Source organism: Coregonus clupeaformis, chromosome 37 (genome assembly GCF_020615455.1).
Source record: "Coregonus clupeaformis isolate EN_2021a chromosome 37, ASM2061545v1, whole genome shotgun sequence".
In the NCBI taxonomy this organism is placed as follows: Eukaryota; Metazoa; Chordata; class Actinopteri; order Salmoniformes; family Salmonidae; genus Coregonus; species Coregonus clupeaformis.
The window spans coordinates 18,171,948-18,189,189 of record NC_059228.1 but is presented as its reverse complement, the minus strand read 5'-3'; the positions used below and the strand labels follow the sequence as shown (position 1 = coordinate 18,189,189).

The following is a 17,242-nucleotide window of genomic DNA, read 5'->3' as shown; positions in this document are numbered from 1 at the left end:
TCCCAATGTCAACCCAGTTGGAGAATGTTCCTAGAACATTCCTCAAATTAAATGTTACCATGTTTGAACTTTTTTTTTGTCAAGTTCCTTAAATGTGCTGAGAACGTGCCAAAGCCAAGCAACTATCCTGCACCATTCCCAGAAAGTTGTGGGAAGGTTGTATGCTAAATAACCATAGGACAACCACGACCTCACCAAGCTCTAAGAAACATATGGTTCTCAGAACGTTATGTGCTAGCTGGGCAGCCAGCTGAGGGAGGAATGATTAGCATTAACTCCTGGACAGTAACACAGGAGCCATATTAATGTACTGTATATCTGAAATGTATATCTGAAATGACAGCTAAATGATAAATGTACTGTAAGAGACCAAATATGGATGTAAATGTATTCGTCCAACATCACCCCTCACGTGGGCCTCCAACAAGTCACAGGCTCACTTTAATATGACAGAATGTGGAATGCATTGTTGCAATGGCCAAGAGTTGCATGCGCTCCTGCCTCAGCATGGTGTTCTCTTCAGAGTCAGATAACATCAGCCAAGCGTGGCCCACCATGAGTTCAACATTCAGAGAAATGGGAGTGTGAGATCTGAGAAACTGTGCCCGGCAGCATCACATGGGCACATAATCACACTGACTCACACAACACTGACGGATAATAACCTCACCGGCTACAGTAGAAACGTTCACCCAACTAGCGAGACTGACCTCACTGACACACTGATGATTTACACAACATTGGGGAAATGGGAATCCTTGTGTGTGTATGAGTGAATCCAAAAGGCATACACACAAACAAATAAATGTACGAATATACTACAACATCACGTGCAGTAGGCCTACTTAATTGCAAGCATAACACACAACACACACATTGAAGCACACCATACATCATTGTTTCGAACAGTAACATACACACAGTCTTTAAGTAAACTTGGCCAAATAATTGTATGGAATCACAGAGCCATATCCTGACTACCTTTTGCATGTCACCCTCCTGAGCCAAATAATATATATATAACCAAATCCTGTGTCACAGCTCTGTTTTGGTTATCTTTCCTACAACATTTGACTTTCAGGGTAAGGGGAAATCGAATCAGCTGTCCAATTTTCTCCTCATGAAGGACTGTCAAAAGCCCTCTAGCTCTCCCCCTCTTTTTCTTCTTCTCTCTCTCTGTTTGACCTCTCCCTCCATCATTCCACAAGGGCCCTTTTTGTGTGGAGGATCATCAAACTCATGGTTTAGAGCGAGGGATCGCAGGGCAGTGTTCAGGAGGAGGACAGAACAGAGGTGTGCCTTGAACGGTAAAACTACACAACCCTGTTACTTGACTAGGCAGGTGGGCACAGGAACCATGGAAAACGGCAAGTCAGAAGGTAATTTCTGCTTTTATAACCAAGATGTCACCTACAGTACAGGTATCACCAATATGGTTGATTTTCTGATTTGGCGGTAGTCACAAAGTACAGAGAGAGGCTACAGTAAAACACTGTTGTTGATAAATATCTTAGGTGTGCTGTGAGTAACAATGATTGTTGTATGTCTTTTGAACTGGTTACTTGGACAAATTAACAGTTTTTATGAAACAAGTTGTTGATGGACAGTTATTGCAACAGTTGGTAACATATGGTTCTCAGAACATGCTAGCTGGGTACTGACTCTTAAGTATGATACAACCATTGGAAGGACTTACATTTTACTTGAAAGTTGGTTGTCATGAATTTGCGTCTACAGTGTTGTTCTTTCAGGAATTTTGCAGTATTCCTGCTCAGAATATGTAATTCCAGCACAAGCTCAAATGCATAATGCATGACAAGCAGACATTCAAAATGACCTTTACGATGTTGCTCGCAGTTTGGACATTTGGCATTTGAACAGAAACAGACTCTTAATACAGTAGGGTATTTCCATTATGGAACAATTGTTTGATTGTCTGATGACACACAATCCTTTTCTACCTTACCATTACATGTAGAATTTCAGTGTTTGGCTAACTTGTAATGGTTTTCTCTTACATGATTTACTGTGCATAGGCTGCATAGAGAGATGTTGTGTTGGACATCCCACATTACTATATGATTTGTCTTTGTCTATTTTGATCTGTATCTAAAATGTAAATGTAAATGTAAATGTATCTCCAAAGAATGGTTTGTGTCTGAGTACCTGAGGATGATCTCCATAGTGATGTGTGAGTGACAGGGAGCTACTGTAAGTCCATAACGATGTGTGATTAACTGATGGTCTTGACTTCTAGAACAAGAGCAGGAAATGGAGGAGGCCGACCTGGAAATTGCTCAGGTAACCAGCTCTATAGTCAGTCCCTTTCCAAGAGACAGCGCTGCCTGTGTACAGTATGTAGGATCAAAACTACATTGTATTGTTTGTATATGGTTGTATTTTAAATGTGTGTGTCTGTCCTTGTCTATCGGTCTATCAGTGTTTTGTTACTTGTCATATTTTGCTGCTTCTGCAAAAGCTAATGGGGATCTGAATAAACACTGCCAGAGAAATGGAAATAGCCTTGACTACGGCCTGTCTCTAATCTTATATGTATATCATTGAACTAGTATACAGTATGTTCTAACACAGTGCTACATAGATGTAAAATATCATAACAGTACTGGACAGCTGTAAAGTACAATACAATACACTGACAGTGTTGCATTGCTATAAGGTATGTGTTGTGTATGTACTGCTACGCAGTCTAAAGTAGTGAGCAGAGGCAAGGTATTGCACAGTAATACGATCTGTACATCTGTAGAAGGGCAGCAGCCATATTGAATCTGCAGCCGGATGGCTTTCACATGACTGATCCACAGACTAGAGGAGAGGAGAGGAGAGGAGAGGAGAGGAGAGGAGAGGAGAGGAGAGGAGAGGAGAGGAGAGGAGAGGAGAGGAGAGGAGAGGAGAGGAGAGGAGAGGAGAGGAGAGGAGAAGAGAAGAGAAGAGAGGAAAGTAGAGGAGAGTAGAGGAGAGTAGAGGAGAGCAGAGGAGAGTAGAGGAGAGGAAAGTAGAGGAGAGTAGATGAGAGCAGAGGAGAGGAGAGTAGATGAGAGCAGAGCAGAGTAGATGAGAGTAGAGGAGAGGAGAGTAGATGAGAGTAGAGTAGAGGAGAGTAGAGTAGAGGAGAGGAAAGTAGAGGAGAGGAGAGGAGAGGAAAGTAGAGGAAAGTAGAGGAGAGGAGAGGAGAGGAGAGGAGAGGAGAGGAGAGGAGAGGAGAGGAGAGGAGAGGAGAGGAGAGGAGAGGAGAGGAGAGGAGGTAAAAGTAGAGTAGAGTAGATGAGAGTAGAGGAGAGGAGAGTAGATGAGAGGAGAGTAGATGAGAGGAGAGTAGATGAGAGGAGAGTAGAGTAGAGTAGGGGAGTGAAGAGGAGATGAGAGTAGAATAGAGGAGAGTAGAGGAGATGAGAGTAGAGTAGAGTAGGGGAGTGTTGAGGAGAGGAAAGGAAAGGAAAGGAAAGGAAAGGAAAGGAAAGGAGAGGAGTGAAGAGGAGAGGCGCGAAGGGGAGATGAGTGAAGAGGAGAGTAGAGAAGAGGAGTGGAGGATAGGCGTGAAGGGGAGAGGAGTGAAGAGGAGAGGAGCTGAGAGGGGTGGGCAACAGCCTGAATCCCTGTCTGTTCACATGAGCTGATTCAATTATCTCTGTAGACTAAATTCAATAAATCTCCACAGCCTAAGAACGGCCGCTACACTAGAGACAGAGAGAGAAAAAAGCTTGCCTCTAACTGGAGGGAAAAAATGAGAAATTGGGACACTCTCCAAACAACAACAACAATGATAAAATAAGGAGGATAATGTGACTCAGTGGAGAGCCTTGTTGGAAACAAACCCTGTGCCAAAATGAGCTGTGACCTCGCTGACCTCTGATAGGTTAACTGCTGGGCCACGCATGGCTGCAGTGAGAGATTCACAGACACTACAGGACAGGAAGCTGCTGGTGAGGACTGCATGGGGAGAACATTGATCTCCAAGAAGTCCAAATTAAGCAGGAATGTTCAATAGACTCACCGTCAGTCTCGGTTAGCTCTCACCTCCCGTTTCTACTCTCCTTTTCTCTCCTGGTCCTCTGTCATCTTATTCCCCAGCACTCTCACCTCCCGTTTCTACTCTCCTTTTCTCTCCTGGTCCTCTGTCATCTTATTCCCCAGCACTCTCACCTCCCGTTTCTACTCTCCTTTTCTCTCCCGGTCCTCTGTCATCTTATTCCCCAGCACTCTCACCTCCCGTTTCTACTCTCCTTTTCTCTCCTGGTCCTCTGTCATCTTATTCCCCAGCACTCTCACCTCCCGTTTCTACTCTCCTTTTCTCTCCTGGTCCTCTGTCATCACTCTCAACTCCCTCCTTCTTTTCTCTTTCATTTCCCCATCTTCCTTCTCTCATCCTTCCTTTTCTCCTCTACTCTTTCTTTGTCAAAACAGCTGCTCATTTCTCCAAGTAATTTATTCACCCCAACATACAGAACCAATGTAGTTACAGTATGTTATGAACATTCTGGAGCCATTAGTAATGTCACAAACAACCATCGATATAGTAACTACATCCTGACCCCTAACCTCTGACCTGGTGTTCCAGCTGCAAGCCTTGGTGGCGGAGCTGCGTACAGGGCTGCAGGGGGTGTTACAGGACGTGTCTGCGCTGCAGCAGAGGGACAGGGGTCTGGAGGAGATGGCCCAGGGCCATCAGAGCGACGTGGATGACAGGATCATGGGAATCAGGAACTCTCTCAACACATTTAAGGTACCCCACTTCCCACATGACTTGAACGAACCTCACTGATATCTGATACCAAAGATTTGCCTGTTTGCCATTCTTATCATACCATCAAATCAAATCAAATCGTATTGGTCACATACACATACTTAGCAGATATTATTGCGGGTGTAGCGAAACGCTTGTAAAGTGGATTACGGTGGACTACAGTAAAAAAGTGGACTACAGTAAAAAAAGTGGACTACAGTAAAACCAGTATCAGTCTCTAGCAATTCTAGCAGGATGCCTAACACAAAGTATTACAGTATGTTACTCTGTGGTACATGTGGTGAACGTAGCTAGATATCGTAGTGATGTGATTGTGCTGTATGTGGTGCTTGTGTTCAGGAGGACCTGAGCGGTGCTCTAACCCAGATCAAAGAGGTTAGCAGCAGACAGAAAGAGCTACAGAAAGGCCTGGAGCTCCTCCAATCAGAGACCGGCAGAGAGATCCTGTCTGTTCAACAGAGGTACGTGACACTGAGACACGTTGCATGCATGAACATTCAGACACACGTTGCATCATCACCTGACGTGAACTCACCACTCTCTGTTGCTTCCCCTTGGTTTTGTCAGGAAAAGCTCCAAAGGGGACTGCACTGGGGAGGGCCATGGGTGTCTCTCCAACCAGACAGAGCTCAACGTCATCCAGCATTACTTTGCCAGCCTGCCCAGCGGCTCTCCACAGAGGAGCACAGCCTCCACACAGAGTGAGTTATGCCTCTGAGGGACAGACATTCATAGCCGGTCCTGTATGTGTCATTGATTGTATTGACTAGCTGGTCCTTAAAGACCTATTCATGAAAGTCATTGAACGTACTTGCCTCAGCTGACTCAAATACCCGAGGGCAGTATAGGGATGTTTACAGCACAGGAAAGACAGTGGAATCGAATGGCAAAAGCTTGTGTTTTCTCACTGTGTGTACTGTGTGGTGCAGCCTCAGAGCAGGAGGCAGCCAGTGGCCAGCCCCAGAGGGGTCAGTCCAAGTCTCCAGTGTGGAGAGAAAGGAAAGAGAGCCGGGACGACACAGACGCACAGAGAGTGCCAGAGAACGGTGAGTGACATCACCGCTGACGTTACACGCGTCAGTGACTTATTCCCTTGTTACAGCACAGACCCCTACATGAAATTATTTAGCAGTCAATAGACAAATTCAAATGTAATACTGTAGGTCACAGCTGTGTAAAAAGTACAGTTGAAGTCGGAAGTTTACATACACCTTAGCCAAATACATTTAAACTCAGTTTTTCACAATTCCTGACATTTAATCCTAGTAAAAATTCCCTGTTTTAGGTCAGTTAAGATCACCACTTTATGTTAAGAATGTGAAATGTCAGAATAATTGTAGAGAGAATGAGTTATTTCAGCTTTTATTTCTTTCATCACATTCCCAGTGGGTCAGCAGTTTACATACACTCAATTAGTATTTGGTAGCATTGCCTTTAAATTGTTTATCTTGGGTCAAACGTTTTGGGTAGCCTTCCACAAGCTTCCCACAATAAGTTGGGTGAAATTTTGGCCCTTCCTCCTGACAGAGCTGGTGTAACTGAGTCAGGTTTGTAGGCCTCCTTGCTCGCACACGCTTTTTCAGTTCTGCCCACACATTTTCTATAGGATTGACGTCAGGGCTTTGTGATGACCACTCCAATACCTTGACATTGTTGTCCTTAAGCCATTTTGCCACAACTTTGGAAGTATGCTTGGGGTCATTGTCCATTTGGAAGGCCTATTTGCGACCAAGCTTTAACTTCCTGACTGATGTCTTGAGATGTTGCTTCAATATATCTACATAATTTTCCTTCTTCATGATGCCATCTATTTTGTGAAGTGCACCAGTCTCTCCTGCAGCAAAGCACCCCCACAGCATGATGCTGCCACCCCCGTGCTTCAGGGTTGGGATGGTGTTCTTGCAAGCAACCCCCTTTTTCCTCCAAACATAACGATGGTCATTATGGCCAAACAGTTCTATTTTTGTTTCATCAGACCAGAGGACATTTCTCCAAAAAGTACGATCTTTGTCCCCATGTGCATTTGCAAACCGTAGTCTGGCTTTTTTATGGCGGTTTTGGAGCAGTGGCTTCTTCCTTGCTGAGCGGCCTTTCAGGTTATGTCGATATAGGACTCGTTTTACTGTGGATATAGATACTTTTGTACCTGTTTTCTCCAGCATCTTCACAAGGTCCTTTGCTGTTGTTCTGGGATTGATTTGCACTTTTCGCACCAAAGTACGTTCATCTCTAGGAGACAGAACGCGTCTCCTTCCTGAGCGGTATGACGGCTTCGTGGTCCCATGGTGTTTATACATGCGTACTATTGTTTGTACAGATTAACGTGGTACCTTCAATGGTTTGGAAATTGCTCCCAAGGATGAACCAGACTTGTGGAGGTCTACCATTTTTTTTCTGAGGTCTTGGCTGATTTCTTTTGATTTTCCCAGGATGTCAAGCAAAGAGGCACTGAGTTTGAAGGTAGGCCTTGAAATACATCCACAGGTACACCTCCAATTGACTCAAATTATGTCAATTAGCCTATCAGAAGCTTCAAAAGCCATGACATCATTTTCTGGAATTTTCCAAGCTGTTTAAAGGCACAGTCAACTTAGTGTATGTAAACTTCTGACCCACTGGAATTGTGATACAGTGAATTATAAGTGAAATAATCTGTCTGTAAACAATTGTTGGAAAAATTACTTGTGTCATGCACAAAGTAGATGTCCTAACCGACTTGCCCAAACTATAGTTTGTTAAAAAGAAATGTGTGGAGTGGTTGAAAAACAAGTTTTAATGACTCAACCTAAGTGTATGTAAACTTCTGACTTCAACTGTATATGTCAGTGTGGTGCTTCTTTTTCACTCTGTGTGTGTGTTTGTGCGTGACTGTGTGTGTGTGCGTGCATGTGCGCGCGTGTGTGTGACTGTGTGTGTGCGTGCGTGCGCGTGTGTGTCTGTGTTTGCGTGCGTGCGCACGTGTGTGTGTTTGCGTGCGTGTTTTTGTGTGTGTGTTTGTCAGGTAAGAGGCAGGTGGCTGCCCTAGAGCTGTTGGAGTCAGAAAGGGTCTATGTGTCATACCTGTCTCTGCTGCTGAAAGCCAACATAACCTTCAACAGCTCAGAGGCCCTCCACACCAAAGACAAACGGTACTGTACCACATTCTATATACGATGTGGTAGCAACACTGTGGCTGAACTGTTTTGTTAAAGTTCACAGCAGCAGAGCCACCGGATCGCTATTACATATGTCCGAGCTTAAATGAGGCTCGTAAACATTTCACAATGGGCCAGTGCACTATGAATTCAGATTTAGGGTTAGGGTTTAATAGTGCACTATGAATTCAGATTTAGGGTTAGGGTTTAATAGTGCACTATGAATTCAGATTTAGGGTTAGGGTTTAATAGTGCACTATGAATTCAGATTCAGGGTTAGGGTTTAATAGTGCACTATGAATTCAGATTTAGGGTTAGGGTTTAATAGTGCACTATGAATTCAGATTTAGGGTTAGGGTTTAATAGTGCACTATGAATTCAGATTTAGGGTTAGGGTTTAATAGTGCACTATGAATTCAGCTTTAGGGTTAGGGTTTAATATGTACTGAATTCAGCTTTAGCGTTAGGGTTTAATAGTGCACTATGAATTCAGCTTTAGGGTTTAGGGTTAGGGTTTAATTGTGCACTATGACTCATGAAAGCAGAATAAGTTATAACTGTTGCTCTCAACATTGTCCTTGGTTCGGTTCGTAAATATAACAAAGAGTACCCTCGTCTTTGGCACAGGCACGCAACTCATCGACACAGGGGCTTAAACAGGAGATACCGATCTAATTACAGTCAGGAGGACATTATAAAAGAGTGAGGAAATGAATATATTGAATAAAGCAGACATTCAGAGGCATTTTAAAGGACTCCACAGAGAGATCTGACAATGTAATCCCTGTTTATCTGGAGTACACAGAGACATCTGAACACTACATTTTAAACTCTGTCTTTCAGAGAGGAGCTCTCCCCCAGTTATGTACACTAAAATGTTTCCCTCATTCATAACCTCTGACCTTTGGAGTGTGTCTCTTCATCTGGTTAATCTCAATTAACACTAATAAGAGCAATGAGGTATAATGTTTCTTTGGTGAAACTGTTGTCAGCCAACCGATCAAAATGCAATCTTTCTGCTCGCTGATTGTGCATCACTAGTCTATGCCTGTGTGTGAGGTCATGTGTGTGTTCGTAAGTGCCCAGTGACAGAACAGTTGATCATCTGTGTTCCAGAGTAGGGAGTCTGTCACCCACAGTTCAACCATGAATACAACAAAATATAAATTACAGCTACTATTAGCATGCTATGACTGTTACTAACACTGCTATTACTACTCCCAGTATTACAACAAAAATATTGGTCCATTTACCTCAGTAATCTGTCTACAAACACCATCATGTTTAAAGGCATCTTTCAGTTCCATAATTTCATCTCTGTCCTCTCCTTTGTCTCTTTCGGTAGTTATCCGCGTCTATTTCCCTCTCTTTCATCCATCCATTCTCCATATCTTTTCACATTTCTCCAGTTCTGTTTGTGCCTTTGTCAACTGGACTGTGTATATTTTCACTCTGTTTGATCTGTTTTCCCACCTCAATGCATTGCCTTCCCAGTAGCACCTGCGTTCCGGTTCCCCTCTCTCTCTCCCTTTCTGCCCTCTCAACATTCTTTCCATTACCATATAAAATTGTCTTTTAAACTGCTCTCTAGATGGCTGCATGTTGCTCTGTTCTGTACCTCTCTCCTGGCAGTGTAATGTGATGTGTGTTATATCTACCTCGTCTTTCTCTCTCCAGGCCGTTCCCCAGTTCTTTACGTTTCCTCATCCAGCAACACCTGGAGCTGCTCCATACCCTGCAGGAGAGGGTGCTCAAGTGCCAGTGGCAGGGCATCATGGGAGATGTATTCATGAGGCTCACCAGCAAAGAGGTACAAACCTTTCACAGACACAAGTGACCCATGAAGTCATGGCTAGGGCCCCTGAGTTTTCTTAACCTGACCTGGAGAAACTCAGGGCTCTAGTTATGGTGTCACAGGCTGCCTGCAAACTACATAACTCCTAACATACAGTTTCCAGCCTATTAGGTGATACTTGTATTAGGACCAATGTGTGTTTAAGTGGGTGGGACTGATTGAAAGAGGGAAATTAGTTAAATGGTTGGATTAGGAGTTAGTGGCCCCAGAGGAGACTGTCCAGGGGGAAGGCTGTGACTCAGTGCATTCTTCTCACCAATCACAGTGTCACATCTGGAGCACTTCAAATGAATCACATGTGATACTCAGGAGAGATGTGGGGATTGGGGGGATAGATTGTGTCTCTCTGTTTATGTTCCTGATCATTTCTCTATCTACTGAGTTTCAATGACTGTCTGACCGTCTGTCTGTCTCTAATTCTCCATCTTGCCGGTCTTCTACAGAGTGATTTCCTGGACTTCTATGTGTCGTATCTTAAGGAGCTGCCTGAATGTCTGTCTGTGGTCAGCATGTTGACCACCACCTCACTAAAAGCAGCCGGCCTGTTTGAGGTAAACTAGGAACACTGACCAACCAGGCAGTGTTAACCGCAACAACTGCATAGAGCTACCCGCACAGAGCTACCCGCATAGAGCTACCTGCAGAGAAGTAGTCACAATAGTGCCGTTATCCAGAAGGAAAGGGTTACTTCAGGAAATCCTGTTAGAGTTATCGTTGAGTAAATCTCTTTCAATTAACAACGAGCACATGACAAGTAGACCTGAGTGAAGTTTATTATGACTTAGTTTTTTTATGACATTATACTCACAGCCTTTATTACAGGATAACCTTTCTGGACAATTGATTTCACATGATTTCTGTGGAGACTTATGTCAACTGACTGTCTCTTCTCTGATTTACTGTCTGATGTTCCAGGGTGACATCATGGGGGATGAGACACGCCCCTCTCTCCACACTCTGCTCCTCCAGCCAGTACAGAGGATCCCTGAGTACCTTCTGCTGCTGCAGGTTAGGCTCTCTCCCCTCCATGACACTCGCATCTGATACATACATCCAGTACATCACCAACCCAACATAGGTGTTTGGAAAGAGCTGCCTTCACCATCATAGTATCTTAAATCATAGTATCTCAAATCATAGTATCTCAAATCAGAGTGGTGATAATCTCTCGTGGGCAGACTACGTAAACTTAAATCGTACCATAGATCTTAGATCTGTCTTTATACTATGGGAACTGATAGCTAACGAGCAGCAATAGTTCTGGTACTTGGGTTTTTCGTCACTGGTTATTTAGACAAGTCCCAATTTCGCAGGCGTTAGCATCTTTCGAATTTCGTCAGGGGTGGGGGGGCATTCAGCCCATAGACTTGCAAAGAGAGAGGGTGGAGCTCCTCGTTCAAGTTCTACTCCTCGTTGTAGCATCTCTTAATCTCTTCTATTAACATGTATGGACCCAGAACTTAATCGAACATCTGACCAATTACGCAAGTCTGTAGTTCTGGGTTAACTGACTGTATGAACTGGTTAATGCTAGGTTCACATGAGTCCATAGCGTCCCTGTGTGGCCTGGTTTGGTTTCAGACCCTGTTGAAGCAGACGGATGCAGAGCACCCTGACTACTACCTGCTGCTGGTGTGTATCCAGCAGTTCAGAGACTTCACCGTCCAGTACGCCCACCTACTGCAGCACAACCAAGAGCTGCTCCTGCACAACCGCAAGGAGCTCAAGAGGTCAGCTTCTGATCCAGGCTCAGATTTTGTGTTTTGGTAAGAGTGTGCAGATGGGAAACAGGGTTCAGATTAACTGGTCTGAGGACAGTGAACTGTGATGGTATACTTCAGACATTCTGCTGTGAATGTGACCATATAAAGAAGAAGAAGCTCCTTGCGGGGCTAAATATAGTTCCTTTCTTTTTGCAGGTCAACTATGAAGCAGTTCTTCAAAAACGTGGACTGTGGTAACGTTATGCAAGCCAATGAGATGGGCTCTCCTTACCCCAGCAGCAATGCAATACTGTGAGTTATGGTCTGACTACACTCAGACATTCATATTAGCAGTCAGTCCTTCATGCATTTCTTCATGCACTAACTCTCTGTCTGTCCCACTGACAGTCTCCCCCTCTCCCCTCACAGAGAGCATGCCAACCAGGTGAAACGCAGCAAGCAGCAGCTCCTGGAGCAGATCCAGTCTACACGCTTCCAGGACTGGGAGAGCGAGGCCCACCACGCCGACTCTGCCATCCCGTTTTTATCCCCTGACACCGACGTTCGCCTCAAACCCCCTGGCCTGCAGAGCATCCCTGAGATGGGGTCATCAGAGTGGCTGCCCAGCAAACGGCAGTCCCCAGGCTCAGCCATGGCCGATGACCTGGGGGAGTTCCTTCTCCCTGGGGATGCCCCGGGCTTGGAGGGGCTGTATGAGGAAACAAACTCATCCCTTCACAACATGTCCATGTTTGACCAATGCTCCAGCGCTTCCTCCGACTCTAGCATCGACATCGCCATTGTGCGCTACCCCAAGAGCCACCAGGCCGTCCGTGAGGTCCACAACAGCGAGGGCAGCCGGGAGAGCGGGTACAAGCAGCTGCCTGGTCGGGGGTGTGTGTCTCCAGACGAGGCCGGAATGACGAGCGTTCACCACCACCGCCCCCTGCAGGCCTCTCAGCGTAAGAGCAAGTCCCTGAACGGGTTGCAGCTGGACAGCACCGTGAGTGGGGACAGTGGCCCCGGACATCTCTCTGACCACAGGGCCCACCAACACGCCAAGCTGGAGAGGCAGTCCAGTAATAGATATCACCCACGCAGAAGCAAGGGCCAGAGCTGCAACAACCCCATCAGCCCCCCGCAGCACACAGCAGAGCCAGAAAGACAGATAGCAGTCACTGACGAGGAGCTACACAACCACCACAACAAGGTGGGCATCAGGAAGTGGATGGATGGAGGCCACAGTTAACAAGCAATGGGGTTGAGTTTATGAGGAGCCCTAAGGTTGTTTATTTTTTTTTTTAGATGGAAGAGAGCTGATCAGCCATAGACATGAATGTGAGAGTACTATGGCCTGCTGGGAGGTTTGAGTGTGTCAATTTGTGGGCCATTTGTGACTATGTACTATACAGTGGGGGAAAAAAGTATTTAGTCAGCCACCAATTGTGCAAGTTCTCCCACTTAAAAAGATGAGAGAGGCCTGTAATTTTCATCATAGGTACACGTCAACTATGACAGACAAAATGAGGAAAAAAATTCCAGAAGATCACATTGTAGGATTTTTAATGAATTTATTAGCAAATTATTGTGGAAAATAAGTATTTGGTCAATAACAAAAGTTTCTCAATACTTTGTTATATACCCTTTGTTGGCAATGACACAGGTCAAACGTTTTCTGTAAGTCTTCACAAGGTTTTCACACACTGTTGCTGGTATTTTGGCCCATTCCTCCATGCAGATCTCCTCTAGAGCAGTGATGTTTTGGGGCTGTCGCTGGGCAACACAGACTTTCGACTCCCTCCAAAGATTTTCTATGGGGTTGAGATCTGGAGACTGGCTAGGCCACTCCAGGACCTTGAAATGCTTCTTACGAAGCCACTCCTTCGTTGCCCGGGCGGTGTGTTTGGGATCATTGTCATGCTGAAAGACCCAGCCACGTTTCATCTTCAATGCCCTTGCTGATGGAAGGAGGTTTTCACTCAAAATCTCACGATACATGGCCCCATTCATTCTTTCCTTTACACGGATCAGTCGTCCTGGTCCCTTTGCAGAAAAACAGCCCCAAAGCATGATGTTTCCACCCCCATGCTTCACAGTAGGTATGGTGTTCTCAGCATTCTTTGTCATCCAAACACGACGAGTTGAGTTTTTACCAAAAAGTTATATTTTGGTTTCATCTGACCATATGACATTCTCCCAATTCTCTTCTGGATCATCCAAATGCACTCTAGCAAACTTCAGACGGGCCTGGACATGTACTGGCTTAAGCAGGGGGACACGTCTGGCACTGCAGGATTTGAGTCCCTGGCGGCGTAGTGTGTTACTGATGGTAGGCTTTGTTACTTTGGTCCCAGCTCTCTGCAGGTCATGCACTAGGTCCCCGGTGTGGTTTTGGGATTTTTGCTCACCGTTCTTGTGATCATTTTGACCCCACGGGATGAGATCTTGCGTGGAGCCCCAGATCGAGGGAGATTATCAGTGGTCTTGTATGTCTTCCATTTCCTAATAATTGCTCCCACAGTTGATTTCTTCAAACCAAGCTGCTTACCTATTGCAGATTCAGTCTTCCCAGCCTGGTGCAGGTCTACAATTTTGTTTCTGGTGTCCTTTGACAGCTCTTTGGTCTTGGCCATAGTGGAGTTTGGAGTGTGACTGTTTGAGTTTGTGGACAGGTGTCTTTTATACTGATAACAAGTTCAAACAGGTGCCATTAATACAGGTAACGAGTGGAGGACAGAGGAGCCTCTTAAAGAAGAAGTTACAGGTCTGTGAGAGCCAGAAATCTTGCTTGTTTGTAGGTGACCAAATACTTATTTTCCACCATAATTTGCAAATAAATTCATAAAAAATCCTACAATGTGATTTTCTGGATTTTTTTACCTCAATTTGTCTGTCATAGTTGACGTGTACCTATGATGAAAATTACAGGCCTCTCTCATCTTTTTAAGTGGGAGAACTTGCACAATTGGTGGCTGACTAAATACTTTTTTTCCCCACTGTATGTGTGATATTGTTATAGAACACTGGGTGTATTTTCAACAAATGTTACTCCTTTACGTAGGACTCTGGGAGCCCACCCTGGGGGGAGGAGCCAAGATGGAAGGCTGGGGGAATAACCACATTCCCTTCAGTGAGAGGAGCCGGAAACAGGAGAAGGGAGGATTCAGGAGCTCTTTCAAGAAGCTCTTCAAGAAAAAGTAATACATGCTGGAAATTCTGACCAAAACAGAACATTATTGGCAGTATCAAATTCAGAAAGCCAACATCATCCTACACCTTATTTGACACTGTCAGTAAACAAAAAAACTCACCACTAAACCAATTTCCATTTAGTGTTTACGTAGAAAAAGAATTTAGTATGCCACAAATAAGGCTTGAAAGCTTTAACGTTTTACAATTTTTCAAGTTTCGATAGACAATGTTCGTCTGACAAGTCGTGCTGTGAACATCTCTCCTCTTGTATCAAGAGCACTTTACAGCACCATTTATTTACAGGAGCTAGGAATAAACAATGCTTGTTAAACAGATGCTGGAATTACTCAAGTAATGCTGTATGGTGTATCCAGATTCTTCAGCATATTAGCGGTGCAGTAACCTCATCTATACTGTGTGTCCTCTAGGTCGGGTGGAGGGGAAAAGGACAACGATAAGCCAGAAAGTCAGAACTGCAGTGAGCAAAGGCCAGGCAATACCCCAAGAGTCGCCCACCTAGCCATCGACCGTGGCACTGCCGTGTGAAGTGTGACTAGAACCGCACCACAAATAAACACAGTGGTCTGAGAAAGGCTTCAAATAGGTGCTTTGATAACGCACACACACTTCTAAGCGAAATGACAGGCTATACAGTTGAAGTCGGAAGTTTACATACACCTTAGCCAAATACATTTAAACTCAGTTTTTCACAATTCCTGACATTTAATCCTAGTAAAACTTCCCTGTTTTAGGTCAGTTAGGATAACATCTTTATTTTAAGAATATAAAATGTCAGAATAATAGTAGAGAGAATTATTTATTTAAGCTTTTATTTCTTTCATCACATTCCCAGTGGGTCAGAAGTTTACATACACTCAATTAGTATTTGGTAGCATTGCCTTTAAATTGTTTAACTTGGGTCAAATGTTTCGGGTAGCCTTCCACAAGCTTCCCACAATAAGTTGGGTGAATTTTGGCCCATTCCTCCTGACAGAGCTGGTGTAACTGAGTCAGGTTTGTAGGCCTCCTTGCTCGCACACGCCTTTTCAGTTCTAACCACACATTTTCTATAGGATTGAGGTCAGGACTTTGTGATGGCCACTCTAAAACCTTGACTTTGTTGTCCTTAAGCCATTTTGCCACAACTTTGGAAGTATGCTTGGGGTCATTGTCCATTTGGAAGACCCTTTAGCGACCAAGCTTTAACTTCCTGACTGATGTCTTGAGATGTTGCTTCAATATATCCATATAATTTTCCTTCCTCATGATGCCATCTATTTTGTGAAGTGCACCAGTCTCTCCTGCAGCAAAGCACCCCCACAGCATGATGCTGCCACCCCCGTGGTTCACGGTTGGGATGGTGTTCTTCGGCTTGCAAGCTGGCCCCTTTTTCCTCCAAACATAACGATGGTCATTATGGCCAAACAGTTCTATTTTTGTTTCATCAGACCAGAGGACATTTCTCCAAAAAGTACGATCTTTGTCCCCATGTGCAGTTGCAAACCGTAGTCTGGCTTTTTTATGGCGGTTTTGGAGCAGTGGCTTCTTCCTTGCTGAGCGGCCTTTCAGGTTATGTCGATATAGGACTTGTTTTACTGTGGATATAGATACTTTTGTACCCGTTTCCTCCAGCATCTTCACAATGTCTTTTGCTGTTGTTCTGGGATTGATTTGCACTTTTCGCACCAAAGTACGTTCATCTCTAGGAGACAGAACGCGTCTCCTTCCTCAGCGGTATGACGGCTGCGTGGTCCCATGGTGTTTATGCTTGCGTACTATTGTTTGTACAGATTAACGTGGTACCTTCAGGTGTTTGGAAATTGCTCCCAAGGATGAACCAGACTTGTGGAGGTCTACATTTTTATTTCTGAGGTCTTGGCTGATTTGTTTTGATTTTCCTATGATGTCAAGCAAAGAGGCACCGAGTTTGAAGGTAGGCCTTGAAATACATCCACAGGTACACCTCCAATTGACTCAAATGATGTCAATTAGCCTATCAGAAGCTTCTAAAGCCATGACATCATTTTCTGGAATTTTCCAAGCTGTTTAAAGGCACAGTCAACTTAGTGTATGTAAACTTCTGACCCACTGGAATTGTGATACAGTGAATTATAAGTGAAATAATCTGTCTGTAAACAATTGTTGGTAAAATTACTTGTGTCATGCACAAAGTAGATGTCCTAACCGACTTGCCGAAACTATAGTTTGTAAACAAGAAATGTGTGTAGTGGTTGAAAAACGAGTTTTAATGACTCCAACCTAAGTGTACGTAAACTTCTGACTTCAACTGTATATAGACACACATACACTGCAATACAATATGAAACATGCTGGAAGACCAAAACAGACTGACGTACTCCTTTCTTATATAACTACTGTAAATATGCTGTATAGGTTTAGTATCTTAGTTTTTGAATTAGTGCTAGTTTTCAATTTTAGAGGTCTCCTCAATATCCATGGAGAAAATATATTTTGTATAATACTGTATACTCATGAACTGCAATAATGTAGGTAAAGATCTATAATTTGCCATCAAGATGATTGGAATAAATATCTACCCCTCAAATCAAAATAGAAGAATGTTGATTTTTAATGT

The 17,242-nt window shown here is 44.2% G+C and overlaps 1 protein-coding gene across 1 annotated transcript; it reads left to right on the top strand.

The window, feature by feature from the left end:
- Positions 1-1,217: 1,217 nt before the first annotated feature.
- LOC121553539 (rho guanine nucleotide exchange factor 33-like) lies at positions 1,218-15,361 on the top strand. The gene is made up of 15 exons (XM_041866723.2): positions 1,218-1,379; positions 2,258-2,301; positions 4,577-4,741; positions 5,102-5,223; positions 5,330-5,463; positions 5,692-5,808; positions 7,764-7,890; positions 9,574-9,706; positions 10,195-10,302; positions 10,667-10,759; positions 11,333-11,517; positions 11,671-11,766; positions 11,884-12,664; positions 14,516-14,651; positions 15,075-15,361. Exons 1-15 carry the CDS (start codon positions 1,358-1,360, stop codon positions 15,164-15,166), a joined length of 2,355 nt encoding a protein of 784 aa, XP_041722657.2. The 5' UTR covers positions 1,218-1,357; the 3' UTR covers positions 15,167-15,361.
- The last annotated feature ends 1,881 nt before the right edge of the window (positions 15,362-17,242 follow it).

Bases quoted from the DNA above. Each gene is read 5' to 3' on its own strand.
- LOC121553539 (XM_041866723.2), top strand. From the start codon at position 1,358: ATGGAAAACGGCAAGTCAGAAG. The intron at 9,707-10,194 runs GTACAAACCTTT...GGTCTTCTACAG, and splicing joins TGAGGCTCACCAGCAAAGAG to AGTGATTTCCTGGACTTCTA. The intron at 14,652-15,074 runs GTAATACATGCT...TGTGTCCTCTAG, and splicing joins AAGAAGCTCTTCAAGAAAAA to GTCGGGTGGAGGGGAAAAGG.